Genomic DNA, 25,191 nt, shown 5'->3' on the forward strand with positions numbered 1-25,191 from the left:
TTCAGAAGCATCAAGACCGTTGGCTGCATTCCCAGGATGCAAGGGTAGTTCAATATTTGCAAATCAATCAACGTGATACAGTACGTCCACAAGAGAACGTATAGGAACCACGTGGTAATTTCCATAGACACAGAAAAAGCATTTGACAAAGTACCATTTAATCCATTCATGATTAAAAACCCTTAACAAAGTAGGTTTAAAGGCAACATACCTCAACCTAATAAAGGCTGTATGTGAAAAACGCATAGTAGACATCATACTCGATGGTGAAAAAGTGAGAGCCTTTCCTCTAAAGATCAGGAACAGGATAAGGATGTGCACTCTTTACCACTTTTATTCAACATAGTATTGGAAGTCCTAGCCACAGCAATCAGACAAGAAAAAGCAATCAAGGCATCCAGGTTGATAAGAAAACAGGAACACACACTATTTGCAGATGACATTATACTATTATATAGAACACCTGAGAGACCACCAAAAAACTACTAGAACCGATAAATGATTTTGGTAAGGTTACAGGATACAAAATCAATGTGCAGAAATACATTGCATTTCTACACACTAATAATAAAGCAGCAGAAAGATTAATAGTCCCCCCCCCAAAAAAAAAAATCCCATCTACAATTGCACCAAAAACAAAACCTAGGAATAAACATAAGGAGGTGAAAGACCTGTACTCTGAAAACTACAGAACACTGATGAAAGGAATTGCAGATGACATGAACAAATGGAAAGATTCCATGCTCATGGACAGGAAGAATAAATATTGTTAAAATGTCTGTACTACTCAAAGCAATCTATGGATTTAATGCAGCCCCTACCAAAATACCACCAGCATTTTTCACAAAACTAAAATAATCCCAAAATTTGTATGGAACCACAAAAGACTCTGGCCAAAGTAACCTTGAAAAAGAAAAGCAAAACTGGAGGTGCCACAATTGTAGATTTCAAGATGTGCTACAAAGCTATAGTAAAACAATGTGCCCAAAGCAGACACAGATCAGCGGAACAGAGAGCCCAGAAATAAACCTACCATCATATGATCAATTTAATCTTCGACAAAGGAGGCAAGAATATACAATGGGGGAAAAAAAGACCGCCTCGGGGCACCTGGGTGGCTCAGTCGTTTAAGCGTCCAACTTTGATTTCCACTCAGGTCATGATCTGTGAGTTTGAACCCTGCATCAGGTTCTGTTCTGACAGCGCAGAGCATGCTTGGGATTTTTCTCTCTCTGCCCCTTCCTTGCTCATGCTCTCTCCCTCTCATTCTCTTTCTCTTTCAAAGTTAAAAAAAATTAGAGCGCCTTTAACAAAGACGTTGGGAAAGCTGGATAGCCAACATGCAAAAAATGAAACTAGACCACTTTCTTACGGCATATACAAAAATAAACTCAAAATGGATTAAGGACCTAAATGTGACACCTGAAACCATAAAAATCCTAGAAGAGAGTACAGGCAGTCATTTCTCTGACACTGGCCATAGGAACGTCTCCTGAGGCAAGGGAGACAAAAGCGAAAGTAAACTATTAAGACTACATCAAAATTAAAAAGCTTCTGCCTATCAAAGGAAACAACAAAACTGGGGCTCCTGGCTGGCCCAGTTGGGAGAGCATGTGACTCTTGATCTCGGGGGTTCTGAGTCCCACAGAGGGTGTAGAGATTACTTAAAATCTTTAGGGGCGCCTGGGTGGCTCAGTCGGTTGAGCGTCGCACTTCAGCCCCCCCCCCCCCATCATGATCTCACAGTTTATAGGTTTGAGCACCATGTCTAGCTCTGCGCTGACAGTGTGGAGCCTGCTTTGGATCTTCTGTCCCCCTCTCTGCCCCTCCCTGACTTGCGCACGCACTTTCTCTCTCTCTCTCTCAAAAATAAACATTAAAAATAAAATAAAAAAATAAAACGAAGACATTCTCCTGAATGGGAGAAGATACTTGCAAATGATATATCCAATCAAGGGTTAGTATGCAAAATATATAATGAACTTCTACAACTCAACATAAAAAAAATAATCAAAAATAGGCGTAAGACATGAATAGACATTTCTCCGAAGAAGACATCCAGATGCCCAACAGACACATGAAAAGACGCTCAACATCACTCATCAGGGAAATGCAAATCAAAACCCCAATGAGGTATCACCTCACACCTGTCAGAGTGGTTAAAATAAAAAACACAAGAAACCGCCATGGAGAAAAAGGACCCCTCGTGTACCGTTGGTGGTAATGCAGACTGATGCAGCCACTGTGGAAAATGGTGGGCACCTGGATGGCTCAGTTGGTGAAGTATCTGGCTTCAGCTCAGGCCATAATCTCATGGTTTGTGGGTCTGAGCCCCAAGTCGGGCTCTACACTGTGTTAACGTCACAGAGCCTGCTTCAGATTCTGGGTCTCCCTCTGCCCCTCCCCCGCTCACTCTCCCAAATATAAATGAATAAACATTAAAAAAAAAAAATAGAATTACCATGTGACCCAGTAATTCCTGTACTGGGTATTTACCCAAAGAATACAAACACACTTATTTGAAACGATACATGCACCCCTATGGTTTGGGGGGGCTTAAGATTTTTTTAGGTAATCTCTATATCCAACGTGGGGCTCAAACCCAGAGCCCCGAGATCAAGAGTCACATGCTCCACTGACCCAGAGGGCCAGGGCCTCCCACCCCTATGTTTATTGCAGCATTATTTACAGTAGCCATATAATGGAAGGAGCCCAAGAGTCCCTTGAGAGATGAATGGATAAAGAAGAAGTCGTATACATATACATTGGCACATTACTCAGCCACAAAAAAGAATGAAGTCTCGTCATCTACAACAACATGGATGGGTCTAGTGGGTATTATGCTGATCGAAATAAGCCAGAGAAAGGTAAATACCATACGGTTTCACTCATATGTGGAATTTAAAAAACAAAGGAAAAGAAAAAAAAAAGACAAACCTGAAAACAGACTCTTAATTAGAGAGAACACACTGGTGGCCACCAGAAGGGATGTGGGTGGGGGGTGGGTAAATGGGTGACAGGGATTCAGAGTCCACTTAACATGATGAGCCCTGAGTAATGCACAGAATTACTGAATCACTATGTTGTACATCTAAAACTAAGATAGCAAAGTATGTTACCTGTGTTGGAATTATGACTTTCAATTGATTACTTTTTAAAAAAAGAGATGATCGCGAAGAGCTCAGCGTCTGTCAGCTCCCAGGAGGACGAGAGGCTGTCCTGTTGTCAGGCAACAGGATGCAGTCTCATCACGATGCAAAGGCAGCACATTGGCAGTTTTTCTTAAACTTTGTACCCTTCATTACTTTTTAGCCATTGGTACCTACTATAGCTGTTCTAGGTAATATGGAATAGTGCAGGGGGCGCCTGGGTGGCTCAGTCGGTTAAGCGTCCGACTTCAGTTCAGGTCATGATCTCGCGGACCGTGACTTCGAGCCCCGCATCGGGCTCTGGGCTGATGGCTCAGAGCCTGGAGCCTGCTTCCGGTTCTGTGTCTCCCTCTCTCTCTGCCCCTCCCCCGTTCATGCTCTGTCGCTCTCTGTCTCAAAAATAAATAAACGTTAAAAAATTTTTTTCTTTTTTTAAATGGAATAGTGCAAAGCTAATTCCGTATCAACATTTGGTCTGTTTCATGATGTCCTTCAAGGAGGTCTGTTACTCTTACTGCCTACACAAGCCTGAGACCCATTAGGCTGTGACCACAAATATCACCATATCTCAGCAATATCGTTTGAGGACACTTCCCAGTTGTTAGAGTTACGCACTGTAACACCTAGCACATGGGGACAGGAGTCAGAAGGACAGGGCAGGTGGGGTCCTGGAACATGACAGCTCCGTGGCCATACCCAGGAACGGTGGGTCACCGTGCAGACCTCCCTGTGGGAAACACTGGTCACAAAGCCAAAGTCACAGTAGTCTTCCACAAGTACTGCTTAAGAAGTTCAAACGCCAGAGGAGGAGAAAGCAGTTGGAGAGCCTCCGTGAAGGAGCGCTGCCCTAAGGCTGCAGCTAGCGGGTCCCAGCGGCTCTCAGAATCCGGTGTGAGTGAACCCCACGCTAGAGCACACCTGAAATGCAAACTTAGGCCTGAAATTGGGAGGGCAGCGACACTGGGAGGGCAGCCAGACACAAAACGAAATCAGAGCAAGATTAGTGACACAAGCCGGCCAGGAACGGGGAGCAGGAACGGGAGCAGGAAGTCAGGAATGGGGAACAGGAAGTCAGGAACGGGGAGCAGGAAGTCAGGAACGGGGAGCAGGAAATCAGGAATAGGGAGCAGGAAGTCAGGAACGGGGAGCAGGAAGTCAGGAACGGGGAGCAGGAAATCAGGAATAGGGAGCAGGAAGTCAGGAACAGGAGCAGGAAGTCAGGGACGGGAGCAGGAAGTCAGGAACGGGGAGCAGGAAATCAGGAATAGGGAGCAGGAAGTCAGGAACAGGAGCAGGAAGTTAGGAATGGGGAGCAGGAAGTCAGGAACGGGAGCAGGAAGTCCGGAATGGGAACAGGAAGTTAGGAATGGGGAGCAGGAAGTCAGGAACGGGAGCAGGAAGTCCGGAACGGGAACAGGAAGTTAGGAACGGGGAGCAGGAAGTCAGGAACGGGGAGCAGGAACGGGAGCAGGAAGTCAGGAAACAGCAAAAGTGTAAGGCGTCGGGCTCCACGCCGGCCTCTCCCTGCGCCAGCCTGTCATCCCCTTGACCTTCCTGCCCCAAGATAAAGGCAAACGTCAGCATCTTTTCCTCTCCTGGTTCTGTTTCCCCTAAGTGTCCTGTCCTCTAACTTCCTGGTGACGCTCCCCACGGAGTAACAGACGTCCCCTTATTGTGCTGTCTGAACCTCTGTCACCGCAGAGTGGGCGCATTACCTGGAAGGGCGTCCCTCCCTGCAACCCTCTAATCCTGCCCAGCACCTCGGTCGGGGTCGTGTGAGCACAGTCGGGAAGCCCAGGCCTCCCCACCCGCCTTGGTCCCTTCAGGCTCCTAAGACACGCAGTCAGGCCTCCACCGAGGGGCACCTGTGAGCTTCTGCACCAATCGGCCGCTTCTCCAAGGCGCAGGGAGCAGTGAGGACCCAGGGCCGGCAGGAGGGGGCCTCTCCCCGACCCGCAGCCTCTGCCCTGGAGCCAGTGACACACACACGTTCAGCGCCCACACTTTATTGGGACAAAGGAGGGGCGGGCGGACCGGCACCACGGGCCCACCCAGCAGGGGGGTCGGGAGCACAGAATAAATACAAGCAACGTGGGCGCTGCGAGGTGTCCATGCGCAGGAAGGAGACCAGGCCCTTCCAGTGTGGGGACGGTCCGCTCGCAGACGACGAAGGCAGAGGTGCGGCTGGGAAGGGAAACGGTTCCTTACGCAGGTGGGAAGAGGAGGGAGGTGGAGGGAAATTCCTTTCGTACTTAGAAGACGAGCAGGTTTCACCGGCGGGACAGGGAGGAAGGAGAGCGGATCTCACATCGGCAGACACGGACGCGGGGGGGGGGGGGGGGGGGGGGGGGGGAGAGACAGGTCGTATTGCAGACAGGCCAATGCTTCTGCAGCGCCTGCACAGGTCACCGTTCCCGGGGGGGCGACGCGGCTGGAAAGGCCCTCGGCCTAGAGGACCAGAGACGTGTACCCCACGGGCACCAGACCCTCGGTGCCATCGCGCCCACAGCGGAGCCAGTCCTCGTCCACGGTGCCCAGGACTCGCAGCACCTCCCCGCGCCGGAAGCTCAGCTGACCGGGTCCCGCGGCCGTGTGGTCACAGAGCGCGCGCACTGCCCTGCGGACCGGAGGGACAGGCCAGGTGAGGCTCCGGGAGAGGCGTGGGGACCGACTGCCCGGCCTCCCCACCAGTCCCCCCCTCAGGACCAGTTCCTCCTCCTAGGCCCCCTCCGTTGCAAATACACCCCCTTGCTCTCCCCCACCCTGGGGGGGGGTGTCTCCTGCCAGAATGTGCAGCGCCCTGACCCCACATCCAATCGTCCCCACCCCCCAAAAAACTTGTTTGGCGCCTGTATCTCCTTCACTCCATCCGCCCTCCTCTTGCACGCCACTGCCATCCTCACTCCCGGGCCCCAGGGCAGGGTCTGCTCACCTCTCCCTGCCCCTGTCCCCCCAGGCTGCCTCCCAGGGCCTCAAGGATGGAGTCCGGGTTCCTCCCACCCACTGAGGCCTCAGGCATCTCGCTGCTGCCATCACCCTGGTACCCCCTACACAGCTGCGCCCCCAGACCTGGCCCCAAGGGACTCAGTCCTCCCCTCCCAGAGCATCCACCACACGGGACTGCGCGTTCCTGCACCGGGGTCCTCCCTGGGCCACAAGCTCCGTGAGGGCACGGACTCCAGTGCCCGTGCCTTCGCGTTCCCTCCCAGAACATAACGCCCGGCTCGTAAGAAGGACTTGAACAGAATCGTTGAGCGAAGGAAAAGCCAAGAAGCTGAATTCAGGGGCGCCTGGTGGCGCAGTCGGTAAAGCGGCTGACTGGATTTCCGCTTAAGTCACGATCTCACGATTCATGGGTTCAAGCCCCATATGGGGCTCTGTGCTGACGGTGCAGAGCCTGCTTGGGATTCTCTCTCTCTCTGTCCCTCCCCTGCACTCGCGCTCGCTCTCCCTCAAAATAAACAAGCTTAAAAAAAGAAAAGAAAAGAAACCTAATTCGGTGCACTGAGACAACCAGGCTGAGGCCAGACTCCGGAGTAGAAGCAGGCCTGAACCTGAAAAACCCTCAGGGAAGCATGACCCCTCAGAGGACAGCAACAAGTGACTGGTCCCAGGCACCCACCGGGCACCACAGGCCTCACACACTTAGGTTTAGTCTTCCTAAGACCATCGCCAACGGACGAGAGAGAAACGGGCTGAGAGGCAGCAGCGTCACACTGGTCACCAGCTGACCTCGTGGCCCCAGGCCTCTGCGCCACGACCCCCCTGACCCCCACTCTCCCCAAGCAGAAGCCGCCCTCCTGACCTGTGGGTCTGCGGGGCGCTCGGGGCTGCGGCCTCAGGCTCCTCGGGGGAAGACAGAGTCTCGGGAGGTGGCGCCCGCCTCACCAGAGCCAACACGCTCACTGTCGGCGGCAGCCAGCTGGACGGTCTCCTGGACGAAGGACACAGGGTCACAGGGGTCACCGGGCATCCAGAAAAAGAACCCAAGAACCCGGGGTTTGGGAGGAGGGAGGACGTGGGGGGGCACCTGACTCAAAAGGGGTCAGGGACGGGTCACTGCTGGGAGCACGGAGGCAGCTGCGGGACACAGGCACCCTCACGGTGATCGGGGTGGGGGGGCACCCACCAAGGTCACCGACGCCCCGGAAGGGGCCTCTGGGAGCAGCGGGCTCAGGGAGGCCCCTAGGCTCACTGGACAGGCCGAGGCCACCGTGGCCAAACTCCAGGGCAAGAGCACCAGCACGGAGGGCACCTGCGGGGCTTGCAGGGCGGGCCTAACGGGAACCACGTGCCGCTCGGCCCTAGGGAAACAAGCCGGCCAACCTCTGGCGCAAACGGTCTCTATAGGTTCCAACTGGGATGACTGGGGGCTCTGAGAAGGAGCCAGAGTCCTGGAGGGGCCCGGCTACCCCATTACCTGGACTTCAAGGCTCCACCGTCGGCTTCTGTGACGCCCCCCGGCACCCCAAACAGTCTCCCCAGCCACACGCCTCTGCCTGGTGCCGCTTCCTCCGCGGGCAGGGGCCCGTCCTGGGCTCCTTCGGCGGTGCCGGAGGGACGCCAGGACCTCCACCGGGGGAGAGGGAAGCCCTCGCCGCTCCCGGACGCGTAGACCCGGGAGGCCTGGGTCAGCTGCTCCCACCAGCCACCGGGTGCGGGGGGGCTCGCGGGAGCTGAAGGGCCTGGAGGCGTCTCCCCGGAAGCCCCCCGAAGGCTCTGGGCCAGCCGCCCCCCCCAGTGCAGCACGGCCCGCACGGTGTGCTGCAGGGCGGGAGGCGAGCCCGGGGCGGGGGCGGCGGGAGGCGGGCCCAGGGGCAGGTGGTGGTGGTGTTCGAAGAGCAGGTCCAGGTGGAAAGTGAGCACGGACAGCGGCTGCAGCAGCAGGAGCAGCTCGGTGGTCAGCGCGGGGCAGCCGCCGCGGGCCAAGGAGAAGAAGCCGGTGGGCAGATACAGGAGGGACAGCAGGCCTGGGGACGTGCAGGCTGCCGTCGGGCCCCGGGCCGGCCTCCGTCCATGCTGCGGGCGCAGAGCCCACGCGGCCCTGCCCCAGCGGAACCAGGGCCCGCGGAACAAGGGTGGCACATAACTCGCAGGAGGGAAAGGGGGCCTTGAAGGCCGAGGGAGCAACCCGGAGCCTCAGGGAAGGAGAACGCGAGGGATGAAGGTGAACAGGCCTCCTGGGGTAAAGACGACCCAAGGAGGGCCGTGGGGCAGGAAGGATGGGGAAGAAGACTGCCCCGGGGCCTGGGGAGAGCCCCAGACCTGGAGGCCGGGGAAGAAGGCAGAGGCCTGACAACCAAGCTTCTGGAGGTGTCGGTGAGGACTTGGGTCTCTCCGGTTATGGGCAACCGGAAGCACTGAAAGCCTGAAGCGGCAGGGTAATCAAAGTCGCGCCTGGGGCCAAAGTCACTCTGACGTCCGTGGGACCGACAGGAGAGGTGCCCCCCCCCCCCCCCAAGGCTCAGGGTCTGACCTGCGTCTTCCTGGAGGCTGGAAAACCACAGCTCCAACTGCTTCGTGCTGGGGGTGGCAGGAAAAACGGAGTTCGGGATGAGAGATGAGCTTCGCAGAGGCGACAGCCCTCTCTGGGAACCAGAGCACCGCTGCGTCCCACCAGTGCACCCGCGAGGTCCCCGGGGCTGGGAGGAGCGCCAGAAAACAGGGCCACTCACTTGAGGAGGCCCAGGATGAAGGCGTGGAAGCGGCTGCGGCTGCTGCTCAGCGGGGCCAGACGGCTGACCTGGCTGTACAGGGTCCCCAGCGAGCGGGTGCCCGAGCCTGCGGACGCCGCGTTATCAGCCGGGCCCAGGCCTGCGCGCGCCCCCGCCCCTCCCCGCCCGGGCCCGCCCCACCTGGCTTCACCGACGCCTCCACCACGCTCCAGGGGCTGCTCCGGCGCTGCCCGGTGATGAGGTCCTTCCGGAAAGGCTTCAGCCCGTCGGCCACCAGGGCGTGGAGGGCCGGGCAGAGGGTGGTCAGCACCAGGTGCCCCACGTCCGGGCTCAGCCGGCTGTCCCCCAGCTGCGCCTGGGGGCGGGCACAACGCGGCACGTCGGCCTCCCTGCCAACCGCGCGTGCGGGCCCCAGGGGTCCCCTCTCGCCCCCGCTGCCTCCCCCCCAGACACCTTCACCTTCTGAACCAAGTTCCGGGCGGCCCCAAAATGCGAGATGATCTTATCCACCGAGGCGCTGACGGCTATCAGGAGCCCTGCGAGGGCCGGGCAGGGAGGTCGGTGCCCGCGCTCACCCGAGGGCCCCGCAGACCCTCGGTTCGCGCACCGTGACCCCGGGGGCCGGGCGCCCACACCAGCCGCAGCCGACTCGGCGGCCGGGGTCGAGTCCGAGCGTCCTACCTTTCTTCTGCTCCTGCAGCTGGCCGGCCCCACCCTGGGTTTCTGCCATCCACCGTCGCTGGGCCCCGGGGGCGCCGGCGAACGACCAGGAGCTCCGGGCTGGGGTGAAGGAAGAACGCGGCGGCGTGACCCGAGGGTGACCCGAGGACGCCGGGCCGGCGCACAGGTCGCCCGCAGGCCGCAAGGGGGCAGGGCCGGGGGCAGGGCCAGGCGCAGCGCCCCCCCCCCCTCCCGCCCCGTCCCGCGCGCGCCGCCCGCACCCGCGCCCACCTCCGCCCCGAAGGCCCCGGCCGGGACTGCGCGCTCCCCGCCGGCCGGACGCGTGTAGGGAGGGCAGCCCGGGGAGCACGTGGGGGGCCTGGGCCAATGGACGGACAGACAGACCGACCTCCGGGAGTGGGAGGAGACGCAGCGGGAGGGGCGGCCGGGGATCGGGAGGCTGGGAGGCGCGGGCGGGGCCCACCGGGTCCCGAGCCAGCCTCTCTCCCATCCCCCGAGCGAGGCGCGGCCAGCACCCCCCCCCCCGCCCCGGTGCGCAGGAGGCGTGACCCGAGGCCCGTCGCCCGGCGCTAGCTGGGACGCCCTCGGCCCGCGCCCCCCACGCCCTGACCTCGAGGCCCAGGGCCCAGCCCCGCGGCGGGCGGGCGGGCCGGCGCGGGGGACGGGCGGGCCCGGGTCCGTCTTACGTAGCCTGGGCGGAGGCGGCGGGCTCCTGGTCCGGCCGGGGGCCTTCGGCGGGCGCGGCGGCGGTGGCAGCGGGGGGGCGGGCACCTGGCGGGGCGGGGGGGCCGCGGCGGGGAAGGTGCTGCTTCTGGGAAAGAGCGGGGACAGCAGCAGTGCCAGCTCGGGGCTGGCCAGGCAGGGTAGGGCCCCCCGGGCCGGGGGCGAGTGCGCGCCCACCGGGGACAGGCGCACGGGCAGCAGCCGCAGTCCCGCGCGGGGCGGGCCGGCCCGAGGCGGGGTTCCCACCGCGCCCGCGCCTTCCAGCAGGGGGCGCGCGTCGGCCGCGGCCCGGGGGGCGGGCGGCGGCGGCGGCGGGGGGGCACCGGCTGCAGCGGGGGGCGGGGCGGGGCGGCGGGGGCGGGGCGGCAGCCAGGCGGGGCGGGCGGAGAAAGAGGGAGCAGAGAGTTAGTGCCGCGGCCCGGCGGCGCCCCCCAGGGTCCCCTCCCGGAGCGCTCGCCGCCGGCGGCCGGGGGGGGGGGGCGGCCTGCGGGAGGGGTCGGCGGGCGGCACCCACGGAGGGGGCGGGCCGGAGGCGGGGGTGGGGCCGCAGCCCGGCCCCCCCCCCCCGCCCCGCCTCCGCCCCGCTCTTCCCCGCGGCCGCTTACCCGCACGGCCGGCCTGCGCGCCCGGCTCCTCGGGCTCCCGGGCGGCCGGGGCCTGCTCTCCAGCCGCGGGGCTGCCCGGCCTGCCCTCCTCGGGCGGCCGCTCGGCGATGGGCTGCAGCCCGGGCCGGTTCTTCCTCCTCCGCGGCGGGACGGGCGGGGGCGGGGGCCGGGACGGCACCAGGGCCCAGCCAGCCGGGGGGTCGCGGGGCGGCAGCGGCGGGGGCGGGGCGCGGCTCCGGGACCGCAGCTCCTTGAAGGTGGTGACCTCCCGCGGCGGCGCCGGGGAGCCGCCCAGGGAGCCGCTGGGGGGCAGCTCGCTGTCGGGCGAGAAGACTATGAGCCAGTCGCTGCGGTCCTTCTTGACCTGCGGCGCGAGGGGCAGCCCCGGGCCCCGCTTGCGCTTCTGGGCCAGCTCGTGGAAAGACGTGACGGTCCGGCGAGCCGCCGGCTCCTCGCTGACGTCACGCCTGCACCCCGCCTCGGCTCTTCCCGCGTCTGCTTTCCAGCCGGGGTCGGCTACCCCCGAGGCGGTTTTGCGCCCGGAGTCGAGTTGTCCGGGTTCCGTTTTCCAGCTGGAGTTACTATGCCCACTGATTTTGCAGCTAGAGTTATTGTTCTCCGCGATTCTCCAGCCGGCTTCCGCTTTCTCCGTATCAATTTTCCAGATAGGGTTGATTTTCCAGCTGGGTTCCGTCTTCCCAGCGTCGGTTTTCCCATCATCATCATCCGCCTCTGGGAGCTCGGAGGCAGGGAGGTCCTGCTCCCCACCCTCGTCCTCTTCCTCCAGCCCCGGGGAGGGGGGCTCCAGGCAGGCGGTCAGGGCGTTGCAGTTAGAGTCCAGGCCAGGGCCAGGAGGGGAGGACGCTCCGGAGCAGGAATCGGGCGAGCAGCAGAAGCTGTCCGGGGAGCAGGCGCCAGGGCCTGCGGAAGCCAGCGGGGAGCCCTGCTCCAGGGGGGTGATGCTGGGCTGAGGGCGGACATGCTCGTCTCCAGGGAGGCCCCGCGAGTACACGGAGACGGGGGTCTCGTCAGGGCTAAGATCTGAGCAGGAGCTGAGCGAGGAGGAGCAGCCCGGGTCCGAGGGGGAGGCAGCCCCCTCTTCCTCCTGGGCCGGGTCCTGCCGGTTTTCCAAGCCTGGCCCGTGCTCCTGGCAGCAGCGGCAGGGCACGGCTGGGCTGTTGGAATTGGCATCCACCAGGGCCCCGCTGCAGGGGCCCCGGCTCTCCTTGCCCCCGGTGTCCCCTGGGGGAGGGGACGTGCTCAAGGGCCCCTCCCGTAGCTCAGGACGGCGGGACAGGTGCAGGCCCAGAGAGACATGCTGGAGGTGGATGTGGTTGAGGTTGCAAAGTAAAGCCCTCTGAGGGGACAGCATTGTGCCGCCGGCGACGGGATGGCCTCTCGACAATCGGGAGGATCGGGCCTCTCACACCCGCCTACCTGGCAACCGCAGACGCAGACCTGGAAGACAGGGACGGTGAAACCCAGCCAGAGAGGGCGCGGGCCGCGGGAAGGACACCGAGGTGACTGACAGCTGCAGCGGGCATGAAAGGCGCCGGCCGCTTCGGACAATATTTAAATGAGATGCAAATGTCCACCGACTGACCATTAGTTTCCACTGCAGTATTTGCAGGTGGAGCCGAAGGGAGCCCCCCGGGAATGGGGCGGGGAGGGTCAGAGAATGCGGCTGCGCTCTGGATCTCCGTGGAGGTGCGGGGGCTTGAAAAAGGATGGGGCCCGGAATGGAGCCCCAGATCGTCTCTGCTGCAGTCTGGCCCTGTCCCCCCACCCCACCCCACCCCACCGCCGCCCCTTCCCCAGCCTGCCCTTCACTCCCAGGGGAAGGGGCCGAGGGAGGCCCCGCCCAGATGCTCTGAAGCCGGGTGGGGGATGGCGTGGCTCAATGCGCGAAAGGGGCAGCGTGTCGGGTCCGCGTGGCAGGTCGGCCGGCACAGAGCTCGGCGGCCTCGGTGCACCTGCGCTGGGACCCCGTGCTCGTCCATTCTCTCCGCGCTGGTCCCCATCACCCAGCCGCCGCCCCGCTCCTCCTCTATGCAGCTTCACTGCTCCCCTCTCCCGCCCCCTCCCCTCTCTAGCGTCCCGAGGCCGAGCCCTCCTCACCAGGGGCCTCCTCCCGCAGCCGCTGCAGCGGGCTCCTCCTCGGCTCCCAAGGTCCCCGCCGGACCGCACAGACTGGAAGGAGGGGGGGAGGGGGGGCGCTGGGACAACCCGCCGGCGCTGCGCAGCCGCGCCCCTTCACGCATGGGCGTGGCGTGGCTCAGACCCAGCCCCCAGCGCCTGACGTCGCGCCTGTGTCACCCACCGAGGCCCAGCGTGCAGCTTTCGAGGTCTCAGGCTTTCGGTCCTCAGGGGTCCCGAAGGCAAGGCCCCCTGGTCCCCGCTTCCGTGCAGCCACCCCCACCCTGGCCGGAGCCGCGCCCCCGGCTAGCACAGCAGGAACAGGACCACGACAAGGTTCGACAATTTATTAAGCGCCTCGCGGCCCCGCCTCGCCCAACCCCTCCCGGTCCCCGGTCCCCGGTCCCCGGGTCACTTTTTCCTCTTGTAGATCTTGTGCGCCAGCCCCAGGAAGATGGCCGGGGGCAGGGGCGCAGAGTGCTGCTCGATGAGGCCCATCAGGCGGCCGTAGCTGTCTTCTTGGTACTGCCCGAACACGGCCGGCAGCTCCAGCTCCTCGTAGAGCGCCTTCACCCGGGCCACCTTCTCGGCCTCCTTTTGCCCATAGTTCTCCTGGAAGGGTTTGGGGGCAGGAGAACGGGCTCAGCCTACCCCACCAGCGCCTCCGGGTGCCCGGCACGCCCCTCATGCACAGATTCCAGAACATCTCTATCGCTGGTCACTACTTCCCGCCTCCGGTTTCCAGGGTCTTTGAGCGCCTCCGATCTTCAACTTCCGTCTCCCCACCCCAAATGCTCAGATACTGGCTCAGGACTCAGTTTCTTCTCCCCCGGGGCTTCTCAACCTGGGCACTACTCAAACTCAGGGCTGGAGACTCTCCTGCGGGGGGGGGGGGGAAGCCGTTCTGTGCATTCTGTGCATTTGGCGGCTTCCCGGCCTCTACCCAGGAGGCACCTGTAGCGCATGCGCACACCAAGTTACAACAGAAAAACGTCTGCAAAAGCACCCCCACTTGAGAATCACTGCCCCGTCCCCCTCCTTACGAACCCAGGGCCACAGCCCTCTCTCCGGCACCTGAAGGACCTTGCGCTGCTCTGGAGAGGCCCGCTGCAGACACTGAACCACCAGCCAGCTGCATTTGTTGTCCTGGATGTCCGTGCCGATCTTGCCTGTCACACTGGGGTCCCCAAAGAGATCAAGGTAATCATCCTGGCAGGGGCAGAAAAGGCAGAGTGGAGAGGCTCCGGAGACAGGAAGCTGTGGCCTGCTCCCACCGGCACCTTCCTACCTGCACCTGGAAGAACTCTCCCATCTCCAGCAGGATCTTCCTGGCGCTGGCGTGCTCCTTCTCCCCATCGATGCCCGCCTACGGCGGAAAGGGGAGCGGTGAGCCCAACTCCAGGGGGGCCTCCGCTTTCCCTGCTGCTGCTCTGGGGGGGGGGAGTGGCCTCAGCACAGCCCCCAAATCGTCTCCCCTCTCCTTTCAGACATGCCTGGCCGCCCGGATGCAGGACGCCTGGACCGCCCAACCTCTACCCGCTTATGCCAGCGGAGCCTCCGGGTGAGGGCCAGCAGAGGCGGGTCAGCCCCAGAGGCCTGCGGATCCCGGGCAACACTCTTCTTCCTAACCCTTCACCATTTACCACTTCTGCGCGATGAAAAGGGACATGGAGAAGCGAGGTCAGCGCAGGCAGTTAGCCCAGGGTTCTCCACATCACACCGTGTGACCTCCTCCCCACTCCCATCCAGACTCCACGGGCTGACTGCTTTCACGTCCCTTGCCTTGGCTAATGGTCATAAAAATCCCGGGGAGGGAACTTTATCATCTTACAACTGAGAGCAGGCTCAGACAGCTTAAGTAACTTGGTCGAGGTCACACAGCCACGCAGTGGGGGCACGAGACTGCCCGAAGACATCTGCTTTGTGCCCTCTTGTCCAAAAGCCCCATCGGGGGGCAGCAAGGGTGGGGAGGCTCACTCACCATGTACATGGCGGCAGCCACAGGAAGATAGAACGAGTAGAAAGCGGTCTTATACTTGACGATGGACTTGTACCTGGGCAGGGGAGAAGATACACCGCTCAGAAGGGCAGTGCCCAGCACAGCCCTCCCGGGCCGTCCAGATGCAGTTCCCACCATCCCTCACCTCTTTTCAGTGAATCTGCTGAGATCCACATTGCCCTGGGGGGCCGTGATGAGGTCCAGCGTCTGTCCGAGCTCAGTCTGATAGGAACTCTGAGGAGGAAGATGGCCCATAACCTTGCCTTTCTCCAGGGCTGGGAAACCCTGAAATCCCGGGACCCACATCCCATGCCATGGGCAGTCAGAGAGGCAGCAAGGACATGGCCCTTGGGGTGCCCGGGTGGCACAGTCGGTTAAGCGTCTGACTCTTGATCTCGGCTCAGGTCATGATCTCACGGTTCGAGCCCTGTATCGGGCCCTGCGTGGTCAGTGGGGAGCCTGCTTGGGATTCTCTCTCCCCCTCTCTCTGCCCCTCCCCCACCCAGTGGCTCACTCGCTCACTCTCTCAAAATAAATAAATTAAAAAAAAAAAAAGAGGGAGAGGGCCCCGAGCCTCATGGCCCATCCTGACCCGATCACGGAGACCAGGGAAGCCCTTCCTGCCACCACCCTGCCCGGCACCCTTCCCGGCAGACCTAGCGCTCTCCCGTGCCCCGAGCGATGCCAGATGAAAGTGGCCCAGGGAGGCCAGGCCTGCAGCACACCTGTAGGAAGAGCTCAATCAGGTTCAGGTAATAGGGCTGCTCCCGGCAGTAGAGCCTCAGCACGCGGTAGATACATGCTTCCAGAAGCAACGCGTCATTGATGGCATCCAGACCTATGCCTGGCTGTCGGGGACGCAGAAGAAACATGCGGTCAATCTCTGGCCACTGTGGACACCTAGGCGGGCTCGAGGTCACCACCACCCCAGGCCCTTTGCCACGCCCACTGCTGGCTTCTCGCCCGGTAGTATCGCACCTTCTGATACCAGCAGATCTGCCCCCGCCGGGTGAGGGATGAATCCATGATGTCGTCCGACACCAGGAAGAAAGCCTGGAGCTACAGGAGAAGGAAGAGTGGGGTAAGACCCTCGGTCTCCTTGGAGGTGCTCCTTCTGCCGGTGACGGAGCGGCTGGGACATCTGTGCTGTGCTGTGGGACTTCGCAAAATCCTAGGACTTCGTTGGATCTGGCGTTCCAGGTATAACGTGGGGTCACAGCTCTCATTTCCAGAGTGAGAGACTCCCAGCGGACCTCGGACGTCCCCAAACACACAGCCCTAGACGACCCCGGGGTCAGGGAGGTTAGATCTTCACAGACTGATCCCTGGCCAAAAACGTCCTTGAATGCTGAAGGGAAGATTCCTTCATGCAGACTGACTTTACCTGACTTCTGGAATAAAAGGCAGCTGTTCCCGTGTCGTCCCCGGGCACTCTGCTTACACACCCGTGTGCGGGACAAAGCCCCACCTCAGGGAGCTCATCTAAGGGTGCAGGTCTAATAGGGACAGAACCGAAGTCTGACCCCTGGTAACTTTCACCCATGGGTCTTAACCATTTAACCACTCAAACAGCAGCCCAGGGCTTCTAAGTCCCAGCCTTCCTGAGGTCCCCAGGATACACGAGTTTTCCCAGCGGGCTGGGAGGTCCTCGGAGGCAAGGCCAACATCTGCCCCCCCGGAGCTCCCAGAGGCTCAAACAGCCGGCCCCGGAGACGATGTGTAACAAATGCATGTGTAACAGAGAGCGAAACGCCGCCGCGTACCCCAATACTTCTTGTAGTCAGGTTCCGAGACTTCGAACACGGCCTTCCAGAACACGGTTTAGATCTTCACTCCGCCCTGAACTCTGCACCAGCGGCCCTGCCTCGCTCGGAGCCCCCAGCGCCACCCGTCGGCTCTGCCGTGCCCCATACAGAAAGGACTACGGTGGCCGCCGCTCTTTTCCCAAGTGAATCCTCGGGGAAGGAGGCGTCCATCCACACCTCCATGTCTGCCCTCATCCTGGGGCAGGCTCTGGGCCCCCATATCGGAGGCACGCGTCTCATGTACGTAGTGTTTACTTTGAGCGACATGCTTCCACTGAAGCTCCCGGTCCACTCTCTTCCACTCAACCCACACGGTCTCCAGGGGCATTCGTTCTGCGGCTTCCCTCAGTCTCCTCCGTCCCACCGCAGTTCGTAACCCAACTGCACTTCCTGTTTTGTAGGGACTTAAAAAATACACACCGGTACCAGAGTCTCAACTAAATGAGAAACCTATCCACAGTATTAGTCAGTTACGCTGGAGGGACTATTCTAAAGATTAAAGATTAAAGATCGAAGAAGAACCCATTACTCTTGACTGGATCCTGAGTATTTGAAAAAAAAAACAAACAACTTAGAATGGACTTTTTGTGGACAATGAGGAAATTTAACTATGAAATATACATTACGGGAATGCAACCCGGTGCAGCCACTCCGGAAAACAGGATGGAGGTTCCTCAAAAAACTCAAAATAGAACTACCCCACGACCCAGCAATTGCCTGCTAGGCGTTTCTCCACGGGATACAGGTGGGCTGTTTCGAAGGGACACACGCACCCCCACGTTTACAGCAGCGCTGTCGACAGCAGCCAAAGGATGGAAGGAGCCCAAATGTCCCTCGATGGATGAGTGGATAAAGAAGATGTGGTCTATGTACACAAGGGAGTATTACTCGGCAATCAAAAAAGAACGAAATCTTGCCATTTGCAGCTACGTGGCTGGAACTGGAGGCTATGATGCTAAGTGAAATTAGTCAGAGAAAGACAAAAATCCTATGATTTCACTCATATGAGGACTTTAAGAGACAAAACAAAGCAACATAAGGGAAGGGAAACAAAAATAATATGAAAACAGGGAGGGGGACAAAACAGAAGAGACTCATAAATATGGAGAGCAAACTGAGGGTTACGGGAAGGGTTGGGGGAGGGGGGATGGGCTAACTGGGGGAGGGGCACTAAGGAATCCACTCCTGAAATCACTGTTGCACTCTATACTAATTTGGATGTAAATTAAAAAAAAAAAAAAAAAAAAATTCATCAGACTCTCCCAAGGCCAGAAGAGGGATATTGGAAGAATTTTAAGGTCAAGGAGAAAGGAATATGACCTAAAGCCACCAGACAATATATTAAATTTGGCGTTTATGAAATAAAAAAAAAGAAATATACATTAGATAATATTACTGTACCGGTGTTAAATAAATTATCCCGGAACGTTGCTATGGCCTGAATGTATCCTTGCAAATGTGTATGTTGAAATCCTAACTGTGGATGAGGAGGCGGAGCCTCCGGGAGGTGTACGGGCACCGGGACAGGGCCCTCACGACAGGCCTCCGGAGGTCCCCGGCCCCTTTGGCCACAAGAGGGTGTAGCGGGAAGGTGCCCCCGCCCCAGCCCCAGGATGAGGGCCTCGCCAACCACACTAGTGCCGTGATCTCCCACCTCCAGCCCCCCGAACTCTGCGAAATAAACTTCTGTTCTTTATAAGCTACCCCAGTCCGTGTTATTTTGTCGTAGCAGCCCAAATGAACTAAGACACGAGTGATCACGGTCCTGTGGATATACGGGCAAATGTCCTCGTGTCTAGGAGGTGAATCCTGAGATAGAAAAGTAAGAGATTGAAGGAAATGAGGCAGAGGTAGAAAGATAAAACCAGAGATTACAACAAGGGGCGCCTGGGAGGCTCAGTCGGTTAAGCGGCCGACTCTTGGTTTCGGCTCAGGTCATACCTCAGAGTTTCGGGAGTCCAAGCATCGAGCTCTCTGCTGACAGCCTGGGGCCGGCTTGAGATTCTCTCTCTCTCTGCCCCTCCCCCGCTCATGTTCTCTCGGTCTCTCTCAAGATACTTTTTTTTTTTAATCACCCAAACAAAAACAATGGGGGACAGCTCAAAAGCACCTTGGGGAAGGGACAGCACTACCGCCACGTTTAAAAAAAGAAACACTTGGGGCGCCTGGGTGGCGCAGTCGGTTAAGCGTCCGACTTCAGCCAGGTCACGATCTCGCGGTCCGTGAGTTCGAGCCCCGCGTCAGGCTCTGGGCTGATGGCTCGGAGCCTGGAGCCTGTTTCCGATTCTGTGTCTCCCTCTCTCTCTGCCCTTCCCCCGTTCATGCTCTGTCTCTCTCTGTCCCAAAAATAAATAAAAACGTTGAAAAAAAAATTTTTTTTTTAAAAAGAAACACTCACAGGTGCAGCTCTAATTCATGACAATTAATCTCCAGCAGGTGAACCACTGGGCCCTCAAATCCTCCCCCGCCTGGTCCCCGAGCTCTGCGCCCCTGCTCTGCCCTGGGCCTCCTTGCCCATCACCTGTCCCTCAGTGATGCCACTATCCTTTACCTCCTTGGAGGCAAATCCCTCTTCTCCAGGCCCATCTCACTCACAAGCTACAGACTGGAATTTCCAACAGCCGAACGCCACAGTCCCGCCCACGCTGCCCAAACCAAACCCAGAATGCGGCATGGCTGACCCCGAGCCCATCACGTCTTCCCCTGAGGCAGGCCAGAAGCCTCAGCGTGTCCGTCATTCATCATGTCCTAAGTGTCTTCCCTTCTGGGCTCACTGCCACCCTCCTCAGAGCCTGGCACCCCTCCTGGGACCCAGTCTCCTTGTCACTAGTGAAGGCGTTAGGCCAGGCCAGGAAACAATGCCCCTTCAAGGGCCAAATGAACCGGGTATAGGAGACAAGGGGATTGGAGCAGAGCAGGACGGGGCCACACAAGAGAGCACGTGCCCTGTTGTGGGGTCAGTGGCTATGATTCAATGTCAGCCAGTTGCTGCTATGTGGGTATCTGGGCCCGGATCTAGCAATTTTCCAAGCAATGCCAGAAATATGGGGTTTTATGTGACATCTCTTCTTAATTAAATTTAGGGCCTTTAATTTTTGAAAACTACCAGTGGGCTGAAAGTTTCCAGTCTCTGCTTTGGAGTAACCTTCTGGAAGAACTACACCGTTTGCGTGGTTATCCTCTGCTCAGAGGAAAGAGTTGACTTTTTTTTTTTTTTTTTTTTTTTTTAAGTAGGCTCCACACTCAGCATGGAACCCAGCTAGGGGCTAAACTCATGACCCTGAGATCAAGACCTGAGCTGAGATCAAGAGTTAGATGCTCGGGGCACCAGGGCGGCTCAGCTGGTTGAGCGTCTGATTTCAGCTCAGGTCATGATCTCACCATTCAAGAGTTTGAGCCCCGAGTCGGGACCTCTGCCGTCATATTCTGTCCACTTCGGATCCTCTGCGTCACGCTCCTCCACCTCGACCCACTCTCTGTCTCTCAAAAATAAATCAACATTTCAAAAAAACAAATAAAGAGACACCCAACAGAATGAGCCGCCCAGGTGCCCCAGAGGCGACGCCTTTATGTCCAGTTCCAAGGCCCTGGCCCACGGCTAGTTTGTGGATTAAATATGTACCCCCTGGCAACAAGGTTCTGCACATTTGTTAACCTTGGGGTAATTCGGTGTCCAAATTCGATTACTGCCGCACAGAAACACGTGGAGAAATTAATTTTCGGCTCATCCCTCCCTGCCCCCCAGGATACCCCCACCCTGGTAAAACCTCCGCTCCCCCGCCCCATCCTCTCACCAGTTCCACACACCAGCCCACGGTCAGGGCCCGCCGGAGACTGTCGGCATCCTGCTTCCCGGGCTCTACCAGCTGCCGGTAGGCTATCAACACCGTCAGGCCCCGCTGGTACTTGCCTCCGACGGCGTTGTACTCCAGGACCTGGGTGCAGGGGGGAGGGCAGGGCGGCGTGTTCGCAGAGGGCCGCTCCGAGATTGCACCCCACCCTCTCTCCCTTCCAACCGCCACCTAACTTCAACTTCCTCGAACACAGCTCCTCCTCCGGGGAGTCTCTGGAGTGGCTCCCCCGCCCCCAGCCCTCTCTGGGTGGTCTTCCTCAGTACATTTTTTTTCTTTTCCCTTTTTTTTTTTTTTTAAGCAGGCTCCATGCCCAACATGGGGCTTGAACTCACAACCCTGAGATCAGGAGTCACACACACTCTACTGACTGACCTAGCCAGGCACTGCATTCCTCAGTAAATTTAAAGCCTCCATACTGCACAGCAAAATCTGTCCCCGAGCCCAAAGCAGGGCTTGAACCCAGAGGCAAGGGTTCACGCCACAGAAATGGGTGGCAAGTTCAGGTCTCTCCTTCCCAGGTTCCTGCCCCGTCCCCACCTCTCCTATGCTTCCCAGCCACCTCCTCCTACCCACAATTCAAACTGTCTGCAAGTGAAAAGCCTCGCTCACTGTATTAAAGACAAGGCCGGGGAACCTGGGTGGCTCAGTCAGTTAAGTGTCCAACTTCAGCTCAGGTCATGATCTCCCAGTTCATGAGTTCAAGCCCCATGTCAGGCTCTGTGCTGACAGCTCAGAACCTGGAGCCTGCTTCCGATTCTGTGTCTCCTGCTCTCTCTGCCCCTCGCCCGCTCGCATTCTGTCTCTGTCTCTCTCTCAAAATAAACATTAAAGAAAAAAAAAAGACAAGGCCCCAGAGTAGGCCAGAAGAGAGCTCAGGAGGGGACCCACCCCCCAGCCTTCCAGGGGCGTCTCCTGCTGGGAACTCCATTTTTGCCTTCTGCCTTCTGCCGTCCACAGGCTCTAATGCGTTGGGAGCACCTCCCCCTGTAGTCTCCATCCCAGCGTAGGCAAACCTTTTCCTAGCTTCAACAGTATTTATAAAAATTACTAAATAGGGGAGCCCGGGTGGCTCAGCCGGTTAAGCGTCCGACTTTGGCTCAAGTCACGATCTCTGGCTTTATGAGTTCGAGCCCCATGTCTGGCTCTGTGCTGACAGTGTGAAGCCTGCTTGGGATCCTCTGTCCCCCTCTATCTCTGCCCCTCCCCCCCAAAATAAACATTAAAAAAAAAAGAATTACTAGATACCCCCCAAAAGAATAAAAGAATTAGGCAACTTAAGTATCCCAGCCAGGGGGCGCCTGGTGGCTCAGGAAGTTGAGCATCTCAATTTCAGCTCAGGTCGTGGTCATGATCCCAAGGTTGTAGGACTGAGCCCTGTGTCAGGCTCCACAAACCTGCTTGTGATTCTCTCTCCCTCTGCCCCTCTCCCCTGCTCAGACTCTCTCTTTTTCTAAAATTAAAAAAAAAAGAAAAAAGAAAAAAGAATTCCCAGCCAGATTTCTCCTGGAGCAGGGGTTTCTGATGATGCCCTAGCTCTACCTGGCCCGCCTCAGGCTGCCTTCCTCCCGGGTCCCTGTCAAAATAGCATCTTGTGACCTCGGACACCTAATTCCCTTTCTCAACAAAATCAGAGACTTACCAGATTAAAGCCTTCACCCTCTTCACCCTTCATGCAAAGCAGTCCTGAAGCACTGAGTATCCCTGCCCAGGCCCCGCCCCCTCCAGAGGAGACCCAGAGCCACTCAGGTGAATGCCAGCTCCCCCCCTATAAGCCAGGACCCCCAGACGCTTATAGAATGAACCAAAGATTCCCACTCTGAAGTCACAAATCCCTCACCTCCTTGAGCCGGGCAATGGCATCTCCTATCTCTGGGTGGCCCGTGCCATCTTCGGTCAGCACCTTGACAATCTGGGAGAAGTGCTGGATGAAATTCTGCTTTTCTTGGGCATAAGGGTCCAATTTCTGGTTTCCATTCATTCTGAGGGAGGAGTAAAGTGCTCTGAGGAGAGGAGGCACAAGTCAGAAACCTGAGCACTGCTCCCCTCCCCAAAGCCTCTCACCCCACCACACTCACCGAGGCTCCTCTGTCCACGCTTGGCACCAGCAGCGGGCACCGTGCCAGGCCCCCGGGGCTGGGCCCCCGTGCACCAGGGAGGGCCGCAGGAGGGAACCCAGCCACCTCTCCTGGGGCGCCCAGCAGGGAGCTGGCAGCCAGAAGACCCCCACAGATCTCAGCCAGCGGGACAGGGGCATCACAGGGGTGGCATAGGGAGGGGGCACTGAGCACTCCCTGCAGGGGCAAGCACCACAGGCAGACGCTGGGCTGCGGCTCCCCAGGTCACCCCCACCACCCCCAGCCTTTCACCTCGGGGCCCAGAATGCCCCGCCCTCTCCCGAGCTAGGCTCCAGGGCATTTACAGGAAGAAGTTAATGCAAGGGGGGAAAGAACGGCTGACCGGCTGGCTGGAAGTCGACTGATGGCACTTAGGTACGCACTTAAAATAACTTAATGCCACCCAACTACATCCCCTCAACCGTCAACCCTGCGGGGAACCTCTGGAATCGCTACTGCCTTGGCTTCTTCCCCCAAGTCCTGGAGCACAGCTGGAAGAGCCCAGACTGAAGGACCTGAGGACCAGGGGCTGGGAGGACCCTTAAAGCACCCTATTTCACGAAGGCCAAACGGAATCTCGAAGAGGCAGGAAGATACGTGACCAGTGGCAGAGCCAAATCTAGAACCCAGGTCTCCCCTGGGAGGCGGGGAGGGGGTGCGCAGGCTCGGAGATACCCCAAGAGGACGCAGACTACGCCGCAACCCCGGGAACCACGGACACGAGGTCCGTGGTCACAGGCAGCGCATGGCCAGCCTCGGAGCAGCCATCGGGCGGCCGGGGAGGCTCGGAGCGCGCACAGTGCACATCCCGGCGGCTTCCGCCCACCCAGAGGGTCAGCCAGTCCGGCCCACGGGCTCCCAACACCGGGGCCTCCGACGCAAGAGATTGGCCCTCGTGCGCCTCCAAGTGCAGCCGCGGAGCTGGGGCCGAGCCTCCCACCGCGGCCTGAGCGCCGGCCGGAGACCTCTCTCACCTGCTCCCGGATGCAGGCTCCTGCTCCAGAGTGTTGGCGGGGTACTCCTGAAAGCCGCTGTGCTGCGCGCGCGGCATGCTGGGTCTAGTAGTTCCCGAGCTCCCTTAGCTCTAGGCGGAAAGGCCCCATCAGACTACAATTCCCGGCATGCGGCAGGAGGGACAGGACGACGCGATCTAGCGCGGGCTGGCTGGGCAGAGACGAGCCACGCTGATTGGCTGCATCCCCTCGTGCGAGCATGGGGCCCTGCATGGGACAACCAATGGAAGGGCTGCGTGCAGGGCCCTGTAGGCTCTCTCTTCGCACCCTTGCAACTCGGGGTACTCCACCCATCCAGAAAGGTTCTTGCAACTCGTAACCGCCTAGGACAGAAGTAGGTTTTGTTTTAAGGAGCGAAAGTCATTGTGGGAGAATACCCACTCTCACCACTGCTATTCAACTTTGTACTGGAAGTTGAAGTCAGAGCTATCAGATCAGAAAAAGAAATAAAAAACAGCCAAGTTGGAAAAGAACTGGTAAAAATATATGTATTTCAGAGACATGATCCTAACTATGGAAAAATCCACAGGACAGCTGCTAAAGCTACTAGAGCAGGGTACAAAAACAACATACAAAAAAATCAGTTGTGCTTTGGCACACAAACAACGAACAATCCTTTCGTTCTTCCTTTCTTTCTTTCTTATTTTATTTTTTAAGTAATCTCCACACCGAACGTGGGGCTCAAACTCAGGATTCCCCCCCACCCCACCCCGAGATCAACAGTCCTGTGCTCTAAAGGCTGAGCCAGCCAGGTGGCCCTGCAATAAACGATCTCAAAAATGAAGAATGTAATTCTATTTTCAATAGTGTCTACAATAATAAAATACCTAAGAATAAAATTTAACCAAGGAGGTAAAAGACTTGTACATAGAAAACTATAAAACATTGCTGAAAATTTTAAAAGAAAACCTAAATAAATGGGAAATGTTCGTAAGTAGAAAGACTTAGTATTAAGATATTCCCCAAAACGATCGACAGATTCAACACAACCCCTGTCAAAATTCCAACAGATTTTTTTGTCCAGCTATGGAAAAGGCAATCTGCAAATTCATATGTAATTACAAGGGACTCTGGATAGCTCAAATAATCTTTTTTTTTAATGTTTATTTTTGAGGGGGGGTGGTGGCAGAGAGAGAGGGAGACACAGAATCTGAAGCGGGCTCCAGGCTCTGAGCTGCCAGCACAGAGCCCAACTCAGGCTCAAATTCTCACTACAGAGCTATAATAATCAAAACCATGTGGTACTAGCATAAGGATAGACATACTGGCCAATGAAACAGATTTGAGAGTCGAGAAATAAATTGATACATCTATGACCAATAGGTTTTTTATAAAGGTACTAAGTCCACTAAATGGGGAAAAGAATTCTCTTCAACAAATGACACTAGATAAACTGAGTTGTCTTTCCTCATGCAAAAGAAGAATGAAGTTGGACCC

General features: G+C 58.2%; 2 protein-coding genes across 8 annotated transcripts; both read right to left on the reverse strand.

The window, feature by feature from the left end:
* Positions 1-5,139: 5,139 nt before the first annotated feature.
* RUSC1 (RUN and SH3 domain containing 1) lies at positions 5,140-13,054 on the reverse strand. Of its 4 annotated transcripts, XM_023247612.2 has the most exons (10): positions 12,952-13,054; positions 10,834-12,291; positions 9,506-9,604; positions 9,284-9,360; positions 9,005-9,179; positions 8,825-8,930; positions 8,626-8,672; positions 7,570-8,119; positions 6,955-7,083; positions 5,140-5,766 (listed from the first exon to the last, which is right to left on the reverse strand). In XM_023247612.2, exons 2-10 carry the CDS (start codon positions 12,203-12,205, stop codon positions 5,598-5,600), a joined length of 2,724 nt encoding a protein of 907 aa, XP_023103380.1. In that variant the 5' UTR covers positions 12,206-12,291; positions 12,952-13,054; the 3' UTR covers positions 5,140-5,597. The 4 variants fall into 4 exon arrangements, with proteins under 4 accessions (XP_023103380.1, XP_023103381.1, XP_044904690.1 ...); XM_023247613.2 differs by lacking the exon at positions 12,952-13,054 and having other exon boundaries at positions 10,834-12,310; XM_045048755.1 differs by lacking the exons at positions 10,834-12,291; positions 12,952-13,054 and adding an exon at positions 10,192-10,459.
* A 247-nt stretch (positions 13,055-13,301) lies between these two features.
* Positions 13,302-23,863, reverse strand: FDPS (farnesyl diphosphate synthase). Of its 4 annotated transcripts, none has more exons than XM_019822436.3 (11): positions 23,716-23,806; positions 22,703-22,918; positions 22,465-22,606; positions 20,568-20,708; positions 15,947-16,027; positions 15,694-15,816; positions 15,114-15,202; positions 14,951-15,023; positions 14,258-14,335; positions 14,044-14,178; positions 13,302-13,581 (listed from the first exon to the last, which is right to left on the reverse strand). In XM_019822436.3, the coding sequence occupies exons 1-11, from the start codon at positions 23,790-23,792 to the stop codon at positions 13,381-13,383; spliced, it is 1,356 nt and encodes a 451-aa protein (XP_019677995.3). In that variant the 5' UTR covers positions 23,793-23,806; the 3' UTR covers positions 13,302-13,380. The 4 variants fall into 4 exon arrangements, with proteins under 4 accessions (XP_019677995.3, XP_019677994.3, XP_006943150.4 ...); XM_019822435.3 differs by having other exon boundaries at positions 22,465-22,627; positions 23,716-23,805; XM_006943088.5 differs by lacking the exon at positions 22,703-22,918 and having other exon boundaries at positions 22,465-22,627; positions 23,716-23,863.
* Between the last annotated feature and the right edge of the window lie 1,328 nt (positions 23,864-25,191).

The sequence above is a fragment of the Felis catus genome, chromosome F1, assembly GCF_018350175.1.
Source record: "Felis catus isolate Fca126 chromosome F1, F.catus_Fca126_mat1.0, whole genome shotgun sequence".
In the NCBI taxonomy this organism is placed as follows: domain Eukaryota; kingdom Metazoa; phylum Chordata; class Mammalia; order Carnivora; family Felidae; genus Felis; species Felis catus.

Excerpts from the sequence above, each read along its gene's own strand:
- RUSC1 (XM_023247612.2), bottom strand. The coding sequence starts at position 12,205 with ATGCTGTCCCCTCAGAGGGCTTTACTTTGCAACCTCAACCACATCCAC. Across the intron at positions 9,180-9,283 it reads CCCGGAACTTGGTTCAGAAG|GCGCAGCTGGGGGACAGCCG; the intron begins GTGAAGGTGTCT and ends GCCCGCCCCCAG. Across the intron at positions 8,120-8,625 it reads CAGCCTCCAGGAAGACGCAG|GCCTGCTGTCCCTCCTGTAT; the intron begins GTCAGACCCTGA and ends GCACGTCCCCAG.
- FDPS (XM_019822435.3), bottom strand. The coding sequence starts at position 23,792 with ATGCCGCGCGCGCAGCACAGCGGCTTTCAGGAGTACCCCGCCAACACT. Across the intron at positions 15,203-15,693 it reads TGATTGAGCTCTTCCTACAG|AGTTCCTATCAGACTGAGCT; the intron begins GTGTGCTGCAGG and ends CTTCCTCCTCAG. Across the intron at positions 14,336-14,950 it reads TGGCTGCCGCCATGTACATG|GCGGGCATCGATGGGGAGAA; the intron begins GTGAGTGAGCCT and ends TTTCCGCCGTAG.